This window comes from Barbus barbus (genome assembly GCF_936440315.1).
Source record: "Barbus barbus genome assembly, chromosome: 2".
Classification (NCBI taxonomy): Eukaryota; Metazoa; Chordata; class Actinopteri; order Cypriniformes; family Cyprinidae; genus Barbus; species Barbus barbus.
In genome coordinates, this window is record NC_136730.1 from 6,116,065 (window position 1) to 6,131,122 (window position 15,058).

Genomic DNA, 15,058 nt, shown 5'->3' on the forward strand with positions numbered 1-15,058 from the left:
CCTGTTTTTTAAGGACTTTATAGTCTATCAGTCCATAAACATCAGAATGCATTTTAAGGTGGCCCTTATTTTGACAGCTAATTGTTGCTTAAGTCCACATCCAGATAAGGTCTATAATATTTGGAGAAAGCATGTGTAATCATTTGCTCATAGGCAGTCAGTTCTCAAGACTTTTTGTTTATAGGTTTTTTAACTTTTTTTTAGTTTCTTGGGTCTGTTCTTGTAAAAGAGGTTTGGTAATGTGACGTCAATGTTTGCACATCCATATTAAAGGCAAATTTTGTGTAAAGTGTTAATTTCTTTCCATAATTTCCAATCTAGAAGGTTCTTTTAAAATCACCATTAACCTAAATTACTGAAATATTAAAAAAAGTCTACTTGTCTTGGAGCAACATGAGGGCAAGTAAATAATTTTTCATTTTGTATTAACGATTCCTTAAAATCCGACATATTCATTCACATATGCAATTATTAATGCACATATTCCAACACCGTTTCAGCATGGCTGTTGTGAACTGAAAACAACTTGTTTGAATGCTAACTTCAAAATCTGCTCAGTCAATATAATTCCAAAGTTTGAGTGGAAAATACACGAGGAAAATCAAACAACATCATGATCTGAAAAGGATCAAGTGCCTATAAAGAGTTATGATACAAAGGCTTATTTAAAGATCTGAGTGAATGAAGACAAACACAGGGAATCATGGGTACACAGCAGCTTTATTTCACTACTTATTAAACAGTGTTTTGAGGAGCACCATGGCCATCGCTTCCTCTGACAATCCTGACCAGGAACATTCGTAAAGACTAGTGCTTAACCCGTTTAGCTATATCAGCAGTGGTTACTCTGGACTTAGAGCCCCCCCACCCAAAAGAAAAAGCTAGATTTACACTGAAAAATTCTAACTGGTTTACACAAACTAAAAGGTGAGCCTATTTAAGAAGCAAGACTATATACGTCCAGTGTTTCTGGGACATCAGAAGAGATTAAACCATATTATCGGGGCTCTGTTATAAAGAACTCTCTGTTGGATCCTCAAAAAGACAGGTTAAAATAACAAAAACACTCACAAGAAAGAAACCTTAGCTGTGCGTCTGAAACCAAAAGTAACACTTACTGTAGCACTACTAGTAAAGTAATAATACTATCATTAATTACAGTAACAGCACAAAGACTCCAGTGGAAACTCAACTGAATAAAATGCCTCGTAATCTCAAACTGAAATTTCTACAATGTTATTCAAAGTGTCGACGCCGTGTTTACCTGACAGATGATAACATAGCAGACAAGATCACACAAAGGTTTTGTCTCTCCGAGTCCAGCATTGAAAACAGATCGACATGCGTTCTTCATGCATAATAAGAGGGAGAGAGATCTTAGAAATTACCGTGCACAACACTTCTGAAACATTTTCAAAAATGTTGGATTTCTATTGAATGCAAAATGCACTTCAGCCTCAAACGATGCAAGTGTTTTACTTTCAGCCAAATGTATTAATCAGTCGTACGTTCTCGCTTATTCGTGAAATGGATAATTCATAACTACATCCATCAGAACTACTTCATGGCTGATGATTAAGATGGAACCTTTGTATCCCTCAAGAGCCCTAGCATCCGGAAATTCTTAAAAATCATGGGATTTTCTAAATAAATAGATAACTTCGACCAAAATACATTCAGCATGAGTAACCATTGTCATGGGAAATATAACTTAAACGGGTCAATCTCACAAAGAAATGACGAGGCTACATTTTACCCCAAAACTTCAAAAAATTTGCATAAAGAAAATGAACCATTTTTAAGACTATTAATAATTTTGGGGGATTGTGATATTATCGTTTTAGGCAAATTTTGCCTCATAAATCACATTACTGTAATGCAAAAAAATTAAATTAAATGTAAATACACAGTAATGCAAATATTTGTACTTTTTATATAATTGCAAAATAGTACGAACAATTATTCTGTTTAAATCAACAAATTAAGTTCAGTCATCACAAATACAACCAAGATGTATAATTGAATATTGAGTACATGAGAACTTTTATGAATTACAATAGCTTCGAAAAATGGAGGGTTAATCTCATTCAAATATCACAATGCAGTGCAGAAACTATGGAAAATGGGCTTTATTTTCTTTACGCAAAATATAATCTCTCTCTTTTTCCCCTAAATTAATTTTAAGGTAAAATATGACCCAGAAATATGAGTTTTGCGAGATTCACCCAAACACAAATGCAGCTATTCTTTATCTTTCCTAAGATGACTAATAGAACAACTACTGAGAAGAAAAACAAATCTTGACCTTTTCGTTCCCCAAGAAAATGCATAGCGAGGTCATTATCCTTCCCTCAGGATATTACACATGGCTTTCATAAGTGACTTGGGTTTTCTGTGCAGCACCACCCCCTTGTACAGACTCCTCCTTGTTTTCGTTCTCCTCAGACTCCGCCTCCAGAGGCAGCGGAGCCAATGAGGGCGGAGAGGAGACTATATTGGAAAGAGGCGGAGCTTCCATGTTACAGCATCCTGCTGCAGCTAACTGCGGATGAACCGAAACCTGAATGGCAATGTGTTGAGGCTGCTCGTGAAGCGACGCGTCGTCCGAGTCGGCGGCGGGAGAATCGCTGCGCTCCCTCTCCCTCGCCCGCTCTCTTTCGTGTAAGATGGTGAAAACGTCGTCGGAAGTGCTGGCAGCCGCCTCGCCGTGACTCTCAGGCGCTTGTCGGACAAAAGTATGTCTCATTTCCTCCACGCCGACGACCTCGAGAATCTCCTCCATGAAGGTGCGGCAGTTCATGATCAGCGGCGGGAGCGGTATGCTACGCGCCAACTCCTCAATGTAGCGCGCGAACTCCATGGTCTTGAACTGCGTGACCTTCGCCAGCTCCAGCGTTTTTGCTGAGGTAATGATAGGAATTCGCTTCGCGATCTCGAAGGCCTTTTGGAGCTTTTCTGCGCCCTCCGTGCGGAAGAACTCGTTGATGGCCTTCTCGGTTTTCTTCAGATGGCTGCTCATCATGCAAAGGCGAGTGATGTTCATAATCATGATTATGGTAAAGGTCACCAGACACACCACCATGTAATACACGCCCATATCTCCGTTGGTGAAGACCACGCGCAGCGTCACCGTGCAGTTGGCCTTGCCGTGTGTGTTGGAGGCCACACAGGTGTATTTGCCTCGGTCTGCAAACGTGATGCTGGTGATGTTGAGGATGCCGTCATCCAGAATCCACCATTTACCATCTGCAGAAAAATACAGAGAAAAATCAGACTGAAAGTTTCTTCTTTCCCATTAAAAACAGAAAGAGTAAACTTGAGTGAAATCCAAACAAAATTCAAACCTAAAATAAAAACCTTTGACTTTTGGCATAGTCTACTCCATTTTTCAGTATATTCTGGCCATGAATTGTCTTCTCATGGTGCGTTCAAGTCAAGATCGTATTTATGAGTTAAATGTACATAAATGTCACCACAAGTTTAATTATGAGTGGTAAATGTATCGTAAATTCCCCAACTTTATGAGTTGGGGGTGTGTCAGTGAGAAAACATGGCGAAAACAATGGATAAATCTGTATAAATGGTAAATTTGTTAAAATTAATATTTTTTTTCCCCCTTTTACAATAAAACCATTTAAGTTGCGTGTACAAATGACCATAGTACTGCACAATAACAACAGCAAATATAATTCCATTTAGAGCAGTAAATATTAAATATTAAGCCGCAAAACAACTATTTAAATATGAATTCTGCATGTCTCTGTGTTAATGAATGGCGCAGACGCATGGTTTTGTTTAGAATTTCAACAATTTCTGAGGGAAAAAAATCATAAGGCTATTGTAAGAATAATTGAAAGTTTGTTTAATGCTTCAAATAATTAGACATGCTAAAACACAGAATTTGGTCAAATTATAGGGCCCCAAACATGTCATGCTTGTTAAACTTTTAATAAATTCATGTTAAATTGTTTAGGTTTCCTGATTAATTAGTTAGACATGCTTTTTAATTAATAATTTAATTTGAACTTTGATGAACTTAAACTCTGAAGTGATCTTAACGCACCTGAGTCTGTACTTAAGACTTCCCAAGAAGGACTTGAATGCGCCATTAGATATGAAGAGATAGTTTGATAAACACCCAAGTGACGAACCAGTGTTTATTTAGTTTTTTACGTGCAATTAGGATCGTTTATGTGAAGTAATTAATTCCGACATAAAACAGCATAGAAAAAAAAAAAACTAATACAAGATACAAAAAACATGAAGAAATGAGCAGAAATGTGTGTAGACTTTAGCTTAAGTTCACACTGCAGGCTATATGAAATTCAAATGGCGCCGCTGATGGCAGCTATTGTGCGTTGCTCTCCAGTGTTTGTACTGTTTGTTTTTCCTGTTTTTTGTTTTTCAAATACGATCAGTTTTACCAGGGATGACCTGCTGAACACACCACAAAATCTTTTACCGGATTTTGATTTTTCGGACGTTTTGCTGGACATTATAGTTGGCGGAGCCGTAGCTCTGGTCAAACGCTACAGGAGGCGCAGACGGGGGAATAGAGCCGGAGCGCTCGTGAAGCTTCGTCAGAGCGGATTTTGAACGGCGTTGCCTAGCATCCATCTGGCGAATCTCCGCTCTCTATCCAACAAAACGGACAAACTCCTTCTGCTCTCCCGGACAAACAAGGATTTTTCTAACTCTGCTGCTCTGTGTTTCACGGAAACCTGGCTGAATGGCGACATACCGGACAGCGTACTACATCTGCCTAATTATCAGCTGATCAGAGCAGATCGGAACGCGGAATTAACGGGGAAAATCGCACGGCGGCAGGACGTGCTTTTACATCAATGAGAGGTGGTGTACAGATGTAACTGTGTTAAAGAAGATGTGCTGTTCAGATCTAGAAACGCTCTTCATTAACTGCAAGCCGTTCTATTCGCCGCGGGAGTTCTGCTCGTTCATTCTCGTGAGTGTTTACATTCCACCGCAAGCGCACGTGAGCACAGCTTTACAGAAACTCGCTGATCTGATCACAGAGAGTGAACAACAACACCCGGACTCTGTTTTAATCATTCTCGGGGACTTTAATAAAGCAAATCTCTCCCGTGAACTGCCAAAATACAGACAGCACATCACATGCCCCACCAGAGACAGTAATATATTGGATCACTGTTACATAACAATAAAGGATGCATATCACTCGGTTCCACGAGCAGCTTTAGGACTCTCTGATCACTGTTTGGTTTATCTTATTCCAACCTACAGGCAGAAACTTAAATCTGCAAAGCCTGAATTAAGATCTGTTAAAAGATGGACTAATGAAACAGAGCGGGATCTACAAGCCTGTTTCTCTCTCACTGATTGGTCTGTTTTTGAAAACGCTGCCATTGATCTGGACGAGCTCACAGAGACGGTAACATCTTATATCAGTTTCTGTGAGGACATGTGCATTCCTACCAGGACTCATCTATTCTACAACAATGACAAACCATGGTTCACTGCCAAACTCAGACAGCTCCGGCAGGCCAAAGAAGATGCTCACAGAAAGGGAGATAAAGTCTTGTACAAACAGGCCAAATACACACTGGAAAAGGAGATCAGAGTGGCAAAGAGGAATTATTCTGACAAGCTCAGGAACAAATTCTCTTCCAGCGATCCTGCTTCAGTGTGGATAGGATTGAAGGACATCACCAGCTACAAAACACCACCCCCCAGCACTCTGGAGAATCAACACCTGGCAGACGACTTAAAACGAGTTCTTTTGTCGTTTTGAACGATCACCCCACACCCGCCCAGAACACCCCTCCACACAACCATTCACACCTCCAGCAACCCCTCTCTCCCCCACACCTACAATTCAAATCAGCGAAGACGATGTGTGCCAGGTCTTCAGAACAAAAGAAGGAAAGCACCAGGTCCTGATGGTGTGTCACCAGCCTGCCTAAAAATCTGTGCTGACCAGCTGGCCCCCACAGGGCTTGACGCTTACCTTTTCCCCAAGGAGCACATGTGCTCCTAAGTCAAAAAAATTTAGGGGCGCAATGCAAATTTTTCAAATGAGGTGTTTTAGCTTAATAAGGGGATACAAAGAGACATTTACAAGCACAATTATTTAATTTATCAGAATACAGAAAGTACACAAGGTTTTTAAATAATTTTACTTCAGACACTATTTAATAGGCTAATTATGTAATTAGTTATAATCCTATTAAACTGTGTCGGTATAAACTTTTCACAATAATCATTGAAGCTTTTGTCACGGTATATGTTTTTGTTTTTAAATCACAATATATAATTTCTAAGTGAAAAAAAGTGTTGTCCTCCTAACAGGTTAAATAACTTTATTAAAGATAATTTACTAAAAGACTTTTATAAAAAAAACATAAAAATATAAAGTAAACAAGTGTTTCAAGATTAGAGTGCAAAAGATTGTTCAAATGAACGAAAGAACAATAGGTAAGTAAGGTCCCATGTGTTAACATTAGTTAAAGCAGGTTAACATTAACTAAAAATGTGCAATAGCTAATTGTTGCAGTAGTTAATATTCTTTGTTAATGTTGATTAATAAAAAATACAACTATGTTAGTTAATGTTGGCTCCATTGAATTATATTAAGACAACTTTTGATTTTATAATGTATTATTAAGTTGAAATTAAGATAGCATTATTAATAAATGCAGTCATTGTTTTTTTCATGTTAACTAATGGAGCTTGTGTTACTGAACAATAATAACGAATCAGTCGTTGATATATAGATAGGCCCACTGTTCTCTATTATAGATCAGTGGACGGGCCATGTTTTAGGTTAGAAAAAATGTTTGAAAATAAATAGCTCATTAAGTCTTTAAGTAAGAATTATTTGATGCTATTGTGAAGACTAAAGCGAATATAAATATCTAAATGACTGAAACATTATTTACACAGTTTTAGGAAAGTAGTGCAGCTGATTGGTTTACTGGGTTACCGGGGTAACGGCAGCGCCCTCTAGTGGCGAATGTGCGTCATTCACTCTAGTGGCGAATGTGTGTCAAGCTCCTCATCCAGGACGGTGATGAGTCTGCTTACAGACAGGAGGTTAAGGAGCTGGCTGTCTGGTGCAGTCTTAACAACCTGGAGCTTAACACGCTCAAAACTGTGGAGATGATAGTGGACTTCAGGAAAAACCCCACTGCTCTCCCCCCACTCACCATCAATGGACAACACTGTGACTGCAGTGGAGTCATTCAGATTCCTGGGCACCACCATCTCTCAGGACGTGAAGTGGGATATTCACATTGACTCCATTGTCAGGAAGGCCCAGCAGAGGTTGTACTTACTTCGCCAGCTGAGGAAGTTAAACCTGCCACAGGAGCTGCTGAAACAGTTCTACTCCGCCATCATTGAATCCATCCTCTGCACTTCTATAACTGTCTGGTTCAGCTCAGCTACCAAATCTGACCTCAGAAGACTACGGAGGATAGTCCGGACTGCTGAGCGAATCATTGGTACAACCCTCCCCACTCTCCAAGAACTGTACTTATTCAGAGTGAGCAAAAGGGCTGGTAAAATCACTCTGGACCCCTCACACCCAGCACACTCCCTCTTTGAACTGATACCGTCTGGTCGACGCCACAGAGCTCTGTGCACCAGAATGGCCAGGCACAGGAACAGTTTCTTCCCTCAGGCAATCCATCTCATGAACACTTGACATTAAACGTGGAACACACAACTATAATACATTATCCATTCACCACACTCACTTATTTTATTTTTATTTTCTCATTTCTAATTTGCACATACTTGACCTGTACATACATAGTTGTCTATATTATATATTGTGTTTTTGCTGCTTTGTACATTGCCTATTTGGTTATTTGTTGTTATTCTTTTGTTATCTGTGTCCTGTCCTGTTGCTGTCTCTCTGTTGCACTGTGGAGCTTTGTTGGCTACAACAAATTCCTTGTATGTGTAAACATACTTGGCCAATAAAGCTCATTCTCTCATAAAGTGGCCCAAATCCAACTTTTTTGCTCAAATGTGACCCATATCTGATTTCTTATGACAGTCTGAACAGCACAAATCCGATTTTTTAAAATCACTTTCATATGTGGTCCTAAATCGGATACATATCCGATGTTTTGCAACGTGACTTCAGGCTGAACGGCCATGTTGCATTTCATGCGATTTTTACGTTATTGAAATGCAACAGACATCACAATTCTGCACTGGAGGAGGCGGGAAGATTAAGATCACAATGGCAGACAATACAGTGGGTACGGAAAGTATTCAGACCCCCTTAAATTTTTCACTCTTTGTTATATTGCAGCCATTTGCTAAAATCATTTAAGTTCATTTTGTTTCCTCAATGTACACACAGCACCCCATATTGACAGAAAAACACAGAATTGTTGACATTTTTGCAGATTTATTAAAAAAGAAAAACTGAAATATCACATGGTCCTAAGTATTCAGACCCTTTGCTGTGACACTCATATATTTAACTCAGGTGCTGTCCATTTCTTCGGATCATCCTTGAGATGGTTCTACACCTTCATTTGAGTCCAGCTGTGTTTGATTATACTGACTGGACTTGATTAGGAAAGCCACACACCTGTCTATATAAGACCTTACAGCTCACAGTGCATGTCAGAGCAAATGAGAATCATGAGGTCAAAGGAACTGCCTGAAGAGCTCAGAGACAGAATTGTGGCAAGGCACAGATCTGGCCAAGGTTACAAAACAATTTCTGCTGCACTTAAGGTTCCTAAGAGCACAGTGGCATCCATAATCCTTAAATGGATGATGTTTGGGACGACCAGAACCCTTCTTAGAGCTGGCCGTCCGGCCAAACTGAGCTATCGGGGGAGAAGAGCCTTGGTGAGAGAGGTAAAGAAGAGCCCAAAGATCACTGTGGCTGACCTCCAGAAATGCAGTCGGGAGATGGGAGAAAGTTGTAGAAAGTTGTAGAAAGTCAACCATCACTGCAGCCCTCCACCAGTCGGGGCTTTATGGCAGAGTGGCCCGACGGAAGCCTCTCCTCAGTGCAAGACACAAAAAACACCTGAAGGACCACAAGATGGTGAGAAATAAGATTCTCTGGTCTGATGAGACCAAGATAGAACTTTTTGGCCTTAATTCTAAGCGGTATGTGTGGAGAAAACCAGGCACTGCTCATCACCTGTCCAATACAGTCCCAACAGTGAAGCATGGTGGTGGCAGCATCATGCTGTGGGGGTGTTTTTCAGCTGCAGGGACAGGACGACTGGTTGCAATCGAAGGAAAGATGAATGTGGCCAAGTACAGGGATATCCTGGACGAAAACCTTCTCCAGAGTGCTCAGGACCTCAGATGGGCCGAAGGTTTACCTTCCAACAAGACAATGACCCTAAGCATACAGCTAAAATAACGAAGGAGTGGCTTCACAACAACTCCGTGACTGTTCTTGAATGGCCCAGCCAGAGCCCTGACTTAAACCCAATTGAGCATCTCTGGAGAGACCTAAAAATGGCTGTCCACCAACGTTTATCATCCAACCTGACAGAACTGGAGAGGATCTGCAAGGAGGAATGGCAGAGGATCCCCAAATCCAGGTGTGAAAAACTTGTTGCATCTTTCCCAAAAAGACTCATGGCTGTATTAGATCAAAAGGGTGCTTCTACTAAATACTCAGCAAAGGGTCTGAATACTTAGGACCATGTGATATTTCAGTTTTTCTTTTTTAATAAATCTCCAAAAATGTCAACAATTCTGTGTTTTTCTGTCAATATGGGGTGCTTGTGTGTACATTAATGAGGAAAAAAAATGAACAAATGATTTTAGCAAATGGCTGCAATATAACAAAGAGTGAAAAATTTAAGGGGGTCTGAATACTTTCCGTACCCACTGTATATAGACAATATCACTTCGTTATTTAGGCTCCGATTGCACATTAACTTAAAAATTGCTAGACACACGCTAACATGAGCAGCATCCATTTTTATTTCCGCAAAACACAGTGCACTGCGTCTTCTGCGCATGCGGGTCACTTCAGGGCCGTATATGGTTCACGCATGAGACTGATGGCATTTGCATTTAAATGACAATGTGAACAACAGCGCAAAAAAAAAAAAAAATTGGATTTCAGCAAAAAGTCTGATCTGAGCATTAAGACCTGCAGTGTGAACTAAGTCATAGTAATCATAATTTCTGATCAGCCAAAAGCAATGAGCACTAAAATAACTCAAAGCGAAACCTGCAGTTCTGCTTATGGATAACTAGTTTTTCTTAATATTATCTTCTAAGATCAGAGATGCCAGAACAAACTCTTCCCATTTTTCTAGGTAATATGCGTCAGACGTAATAAACTAAAAAATGCAAAATAAAAAAAAAACACTGAATGAGCTGATAAAGGAGGATGCAAATGCAAAGTGAAACTGTGATAAAAGGCAAAAATCTAGGTGTGCAAATCAGGTTTTGCATAAACAATTTACGACCTTTCCACCAAATAGAGAACGTAGTTGAAGACAAGACTAGACATGCTTCCAAAATAACTGGTGCACCCTTTTATGTAAACCCAGTTCCTCAAAGCTGAAAGTACAAAACATAGTTCCGTGAACGATGCAGCCATGCTTAATCGACTTTGCATAACACAGACATGCATTTACATAAAGACACTGATCCAAGGTCAGATTCTGCCTTGTTTGTGCAGAAACTCTTAAACCGGAGACATACATAATGCACAAGCCGCCTGTGTTTAAAGTGCTGATGGGAATTTATAAACCCCATATCAATAACTCCATTTTTGGCACCAGTCCACCAACGCATTACTTACTGGCAGCAACCTGAGGGCTTTTAATCGGACCTTTATAAAACAATTCAGCAATGCATTATTTAAGTAAAGTAACATCATTTCATCTTTAGCTGCTGGCTATTAGCTGTGCAAACCAATAGTATGAAATTAAAATGTACTGCATTTACTTCCATAATGTGAAATCCTGGTCTTATTGTGAAATTAGTTTTCCTTCAGCTGATGTAATCTAGGCCAAAGTGCAGCTTATTTTTAAGAGTGCTAGTAGTCTTTCAGGAAGTAGTCAGTCCTCCACAACAAATGAATGATAGTTAAAATGAAGTTCCACTTCACACGTTTTCCTTTCTTAAATATCCTGTTTCACTGAAATATGACTTTAAAATGGGTTGCAAATACTTTGATGTACTTAATGTTGACGTCAAAGATAAAAACTATGTCAAACCATCCTGGTTACAAAAAAATATTTTGTTTAACAGAATAGTTCTCCTAAAAATAAATCTAGGCTTTACATCAGTGTCTCACCAATGGATGCTCTGCAGTGAATGGGTGCCGTCAGAATGAGAGTCCAAACAGCTGATAAAAACATCACAATAATCCACAAAACTCCAGTGCATCAGTTAACGTTTTGTGAATCAAAAAGCTTTATGTTTGTATGAAACTCATCAAGGTGTATCATTAAGGTGTAATAACTTCAAAACCTTCGGCTAAAACACCAGTCCATAATCCTTGAGTGAAAGAGTCCATATAAAAAGTCCTCGTTCATTAAAATTCAGCAACATATTTGTTTAGAACTGTTTTCACTTGTAAACGGTGCTTGATCTGTGCATATTTCTCTCCCGATTCAGCCGAGATGACTTTAAGAGGATATAGCATGTTTATGCATTATAGACCTGTATTTTAGCCAGAAGCAATGGTTTGAATTCAAAAACTCCTTGATGGATTTGTTTCCAAACACAGCTTTTCTTTACACAAGGCATTAACTGATGGACTGGAGTGGTGTGGATTACTGTGATGTTTTTATCAGCTGTTTGGACTCTCATTCTGACGGCACCCATTCACTGCAGAGCATCCATTGCTGAGCAAGTGATGCAATGCTACATTTCTCCAAATCTGATGAAGATATAAACTCATCTACATCTTGGATGGCCTGAGGGTGAGAACATTTTCATTTTTGGGTGAACTATTCCTTCACTATATATTGAAGCCTGTGGTGTCATTCTCTTCATAAATGCTGTGCAAGATGAAAACACACTAATCTTCACACAGTAACACACCCCGTCCAATTCACTCCCAAGGCTCAACTGAATAGCAGGAATGATTCCATGTCACTTCAGTAAAAGCATTGTTAGTGTTTTTCATCAACTAAGCTTGCACGACACCATCAGTAATCCTTCAAAAGTCAATCATCAGGAACTCGGAGTCTATAACACTCCAGCTGGAAATGACTGAGTCACGTTTTAGATCACCAGATTTAAAAATCAAATCGTTGCATAACAGATTAATCTCAAAAAGAGTGGATGTATATTCCCAAAATAAATAAATAAAACATTAAGCGTGTTTTATATATATATATATATATATATATATATATATATATATATATATATATATATATATATATATATATATATATATATATATTAGTGCTGTCAAATGATTAATCACGATTAATCGCATTCAAAATAAAAGTTTTTGTTTACATATTATATGTGTGTTTACTGTGTATATTTATCATGTAATACACACACAAAGTATATATTTTGAAAATATATTATTATTGTATATATTAATATTGATATGATTTATATTATATATAAATATATTTTTTATATATAACATTTTTCTGAAATATATACGTGCATGTATATGTATTTATATACATTATAAATATACACAGTACACACACACGTTATGTGAACAAAAACAAAAACTTATTTTGTATGCGATTAATCGTTTGACAGCACTAATATATATATATATATATATAAAATAAATCAGCACAAACCCCTATAACATGTTAAAGGAATTTTCATCAGCATATTATACTGATTTCTGAAGGATCGTGTGACACTGAAGACTGGCGTAATGATGCTGACAATACAGCTTTAATCACAGCAATAAATTACATTTTAAAATATATTAAGATAGAAAACTTATTAAATTGTGATATAATTTCACATTATTACTGTTTCACTGTATTTTATATCAAATTAATGCAACCTTGGTAAGCAGAAGGGACAAAAAAATAAAATAAAATCATACAGACCCAACACTTTTGAATGCTAATGTAATAATGAAATTATTGGTTTTGTTGTACATACTCACAAACCCAATAGGAAGTCTTTACACGTGGAGCAACGACTAAATTGAACACTACCTGCCATGCACGATTATAATAGCAGTAAACTCAATTACATGACGTGTGTATAGTACGGGAACAATACTAGATCAGATTTATATTTAGTGTGAATGGACAGAATCAAATTAACGTATAAAAGCGACCAAGTGTAGTGATATATAAGAATGCATTGGTGTCTGAAGGTGATTTTTACAGTAAACGTACCACTTTTCTCAGTGTCAAGCAGGAGTCCATGCGAGTTGAACCACTGGATGCTTGGAAAGGGGTCGCCGGTGATATTACAGTCAATTAAAGCACAGTTCCCCTCGCGGGCGATGATCTGGCTTACTTTGCTGAGCATCAGGGGAACCAAGCCGCCTCCATCTGCCTTGGTCTCATTCTCTCTTCCGTCTCCATCCACCGCTGAGATGTTCAAAGCCTCTGCCGCACAGAAACTAATCATGGACACTAAATAAATGATCAGGTATCCGTTGGCCCTGTTCATTTTCTCTGGCTTTCTGTAACAACCCTCAGGATGAGATGTCATTCTCCACCGGTCCTCATGTTACAGTCACTGGTTATCTGCACAAAGAACACAAACCACCGGTGCACATGCTCCTTCCTGCAGATGAATCACTGAAAACACAAAATAAAGAGAGAAAAATGTATGAAAACATACTTGATCTGTCAGAATGACAAGAGGGCGTTTGTCTCAAATTTAGCACACATAAGCTGTGACTCATCCTCCCGTGATCTTATCAAACAAGACGTGCCAAAATAAGAAATGACTCATATTTGTAAAGCGAAAATAATAATATAATGATTAAAAAATTAAATAAAGCCATGTTAATTTTTGACACCACATATTTGATCTCTATTTCACCTTTACAGTATATTCAAACCATTGCAATCTTAACATTACTGCATTCATGAAGAAAATTAAAAGAAAACAAGGACATAAATAACGTTACGTTAATGACTTGCATTAAAACAAATGCCGCATGCAACTATTAGCCTAATGTCATTTTCAAAGCTTTAACGCGCAACAAATCGATAGATTTACTAAACGTTAACGTATAAACCAACCAAGACCAGGTTTATGATGTTTTATAGTGATATTCACACAGTTTTGATGCCTAAATCGTTCAAATGTGTTGCAAACATCTCGAGCTAACAACAGCTAACTAACGTTAGGGGTCACCATCCGCTACGGAAGACGCACAAAATACGGATTTTAACACATCCAGCTATTTTAACCCTCACAATTCAACATTTAAAAATTAAATAGCACCTAAAGTTTACATATGCTCGACATGAATGTTAAAAAACACGTTGCGTAACCGCTGAATACGCCGCTAAGGTTAGCCTGAAGGTTAGCCAAAAACAGACGCGTTTCCTTTCGGTAAATTTTGCTAAACGGTTACAAATTCGGCGATTTTGCGCGATTAACAGCGTAATACTTACAGCATTATGTTATGATGTCGATGCTCGTCCTGAAACGTTAACTGTCGACGCTCTGAGTCGTGTTTCCTGGGTTTGTTTTTAACTGTGACTCGACAGCGAGCCACAAATCGCTTGAGAAATTCACGGTCACCAAAAAGATGTAATGTGAATGAAACACGACAGACAGGACCGAGTAAAGCGTTGTTTTAGGTCTTTAAACCCCTCCTATCATCTATCTGCTTTCTATTCCTCCCCCATCCCTTTTCCCTTTTCACTCGACTGACCCAGTTTTTCCAGTAATTGGTTGTGAATTTGAGCTATTTCATCACCCAGTTTGGTTTATTTCCTCAGTTAACTGGTTTTGCATGTACATAATACAGTAAAGGTTAAATCTTTCCTTATGAAATGACAGTATAATACCACAAAACCAGAAATAAGAGCCAATTGCTCTAGATTTATACATCACCTGAAAGCTGAATACATAAGCTTTCCATTATGGTTTGTTAGGATAGGAC

At 38.5% G+C, this 15,058-nt stretch overlaps 1 protein-coding gene across 1 annotated transcript; it reads right to left on the reverse strand.

Moving 5' to 3' along the window:
- Positions 1 to 702: 702 nt before the first annotated feature.
- On the reverse strand, positions 703 to 15,040 carry LOC306842524 (microfibrillar-associated protein 3-like). The gene is made up of 3 exons (XM_079373451.1): positions 14,565 to 15,040; positions 13,326 to 13,736; positions 703 to 3,246 (listed from the first exon to the last, which is right to left on the reverse strand). Exons 2-3 carry the CDS (start codon positions 13,645 to 13,647, stop codon positions 2,360 to 2,362), a joined length of 1,209 nt encoding a protein of 402 aa, XP_079229577.1. The 5' UTR covers positions 13,648 to 13,736; positions 14,565 to 15,040; the 3' UTR covers positions 703 to 2,359.
- Between the last annotated feature and the right edge of the window lie 18 nt (positions 15,041 to 15,058).

Coding starts and splice junctions, on each gene's coding strand:
- LOC306842524 (XM_079373451.1), bottom strand. CDS start 13,647: ATGACATCTCATCCTGAGGGTTGTTACAGAAAGCCAGAGAAAATGAAC. Junction 3,247..13,325: donor GCTTGACACTGAGAAAAGTG/GTACGTTTACTG, acceptor ATTTTTCTGCAG/ATGGTAAATGGTGGATTCTG.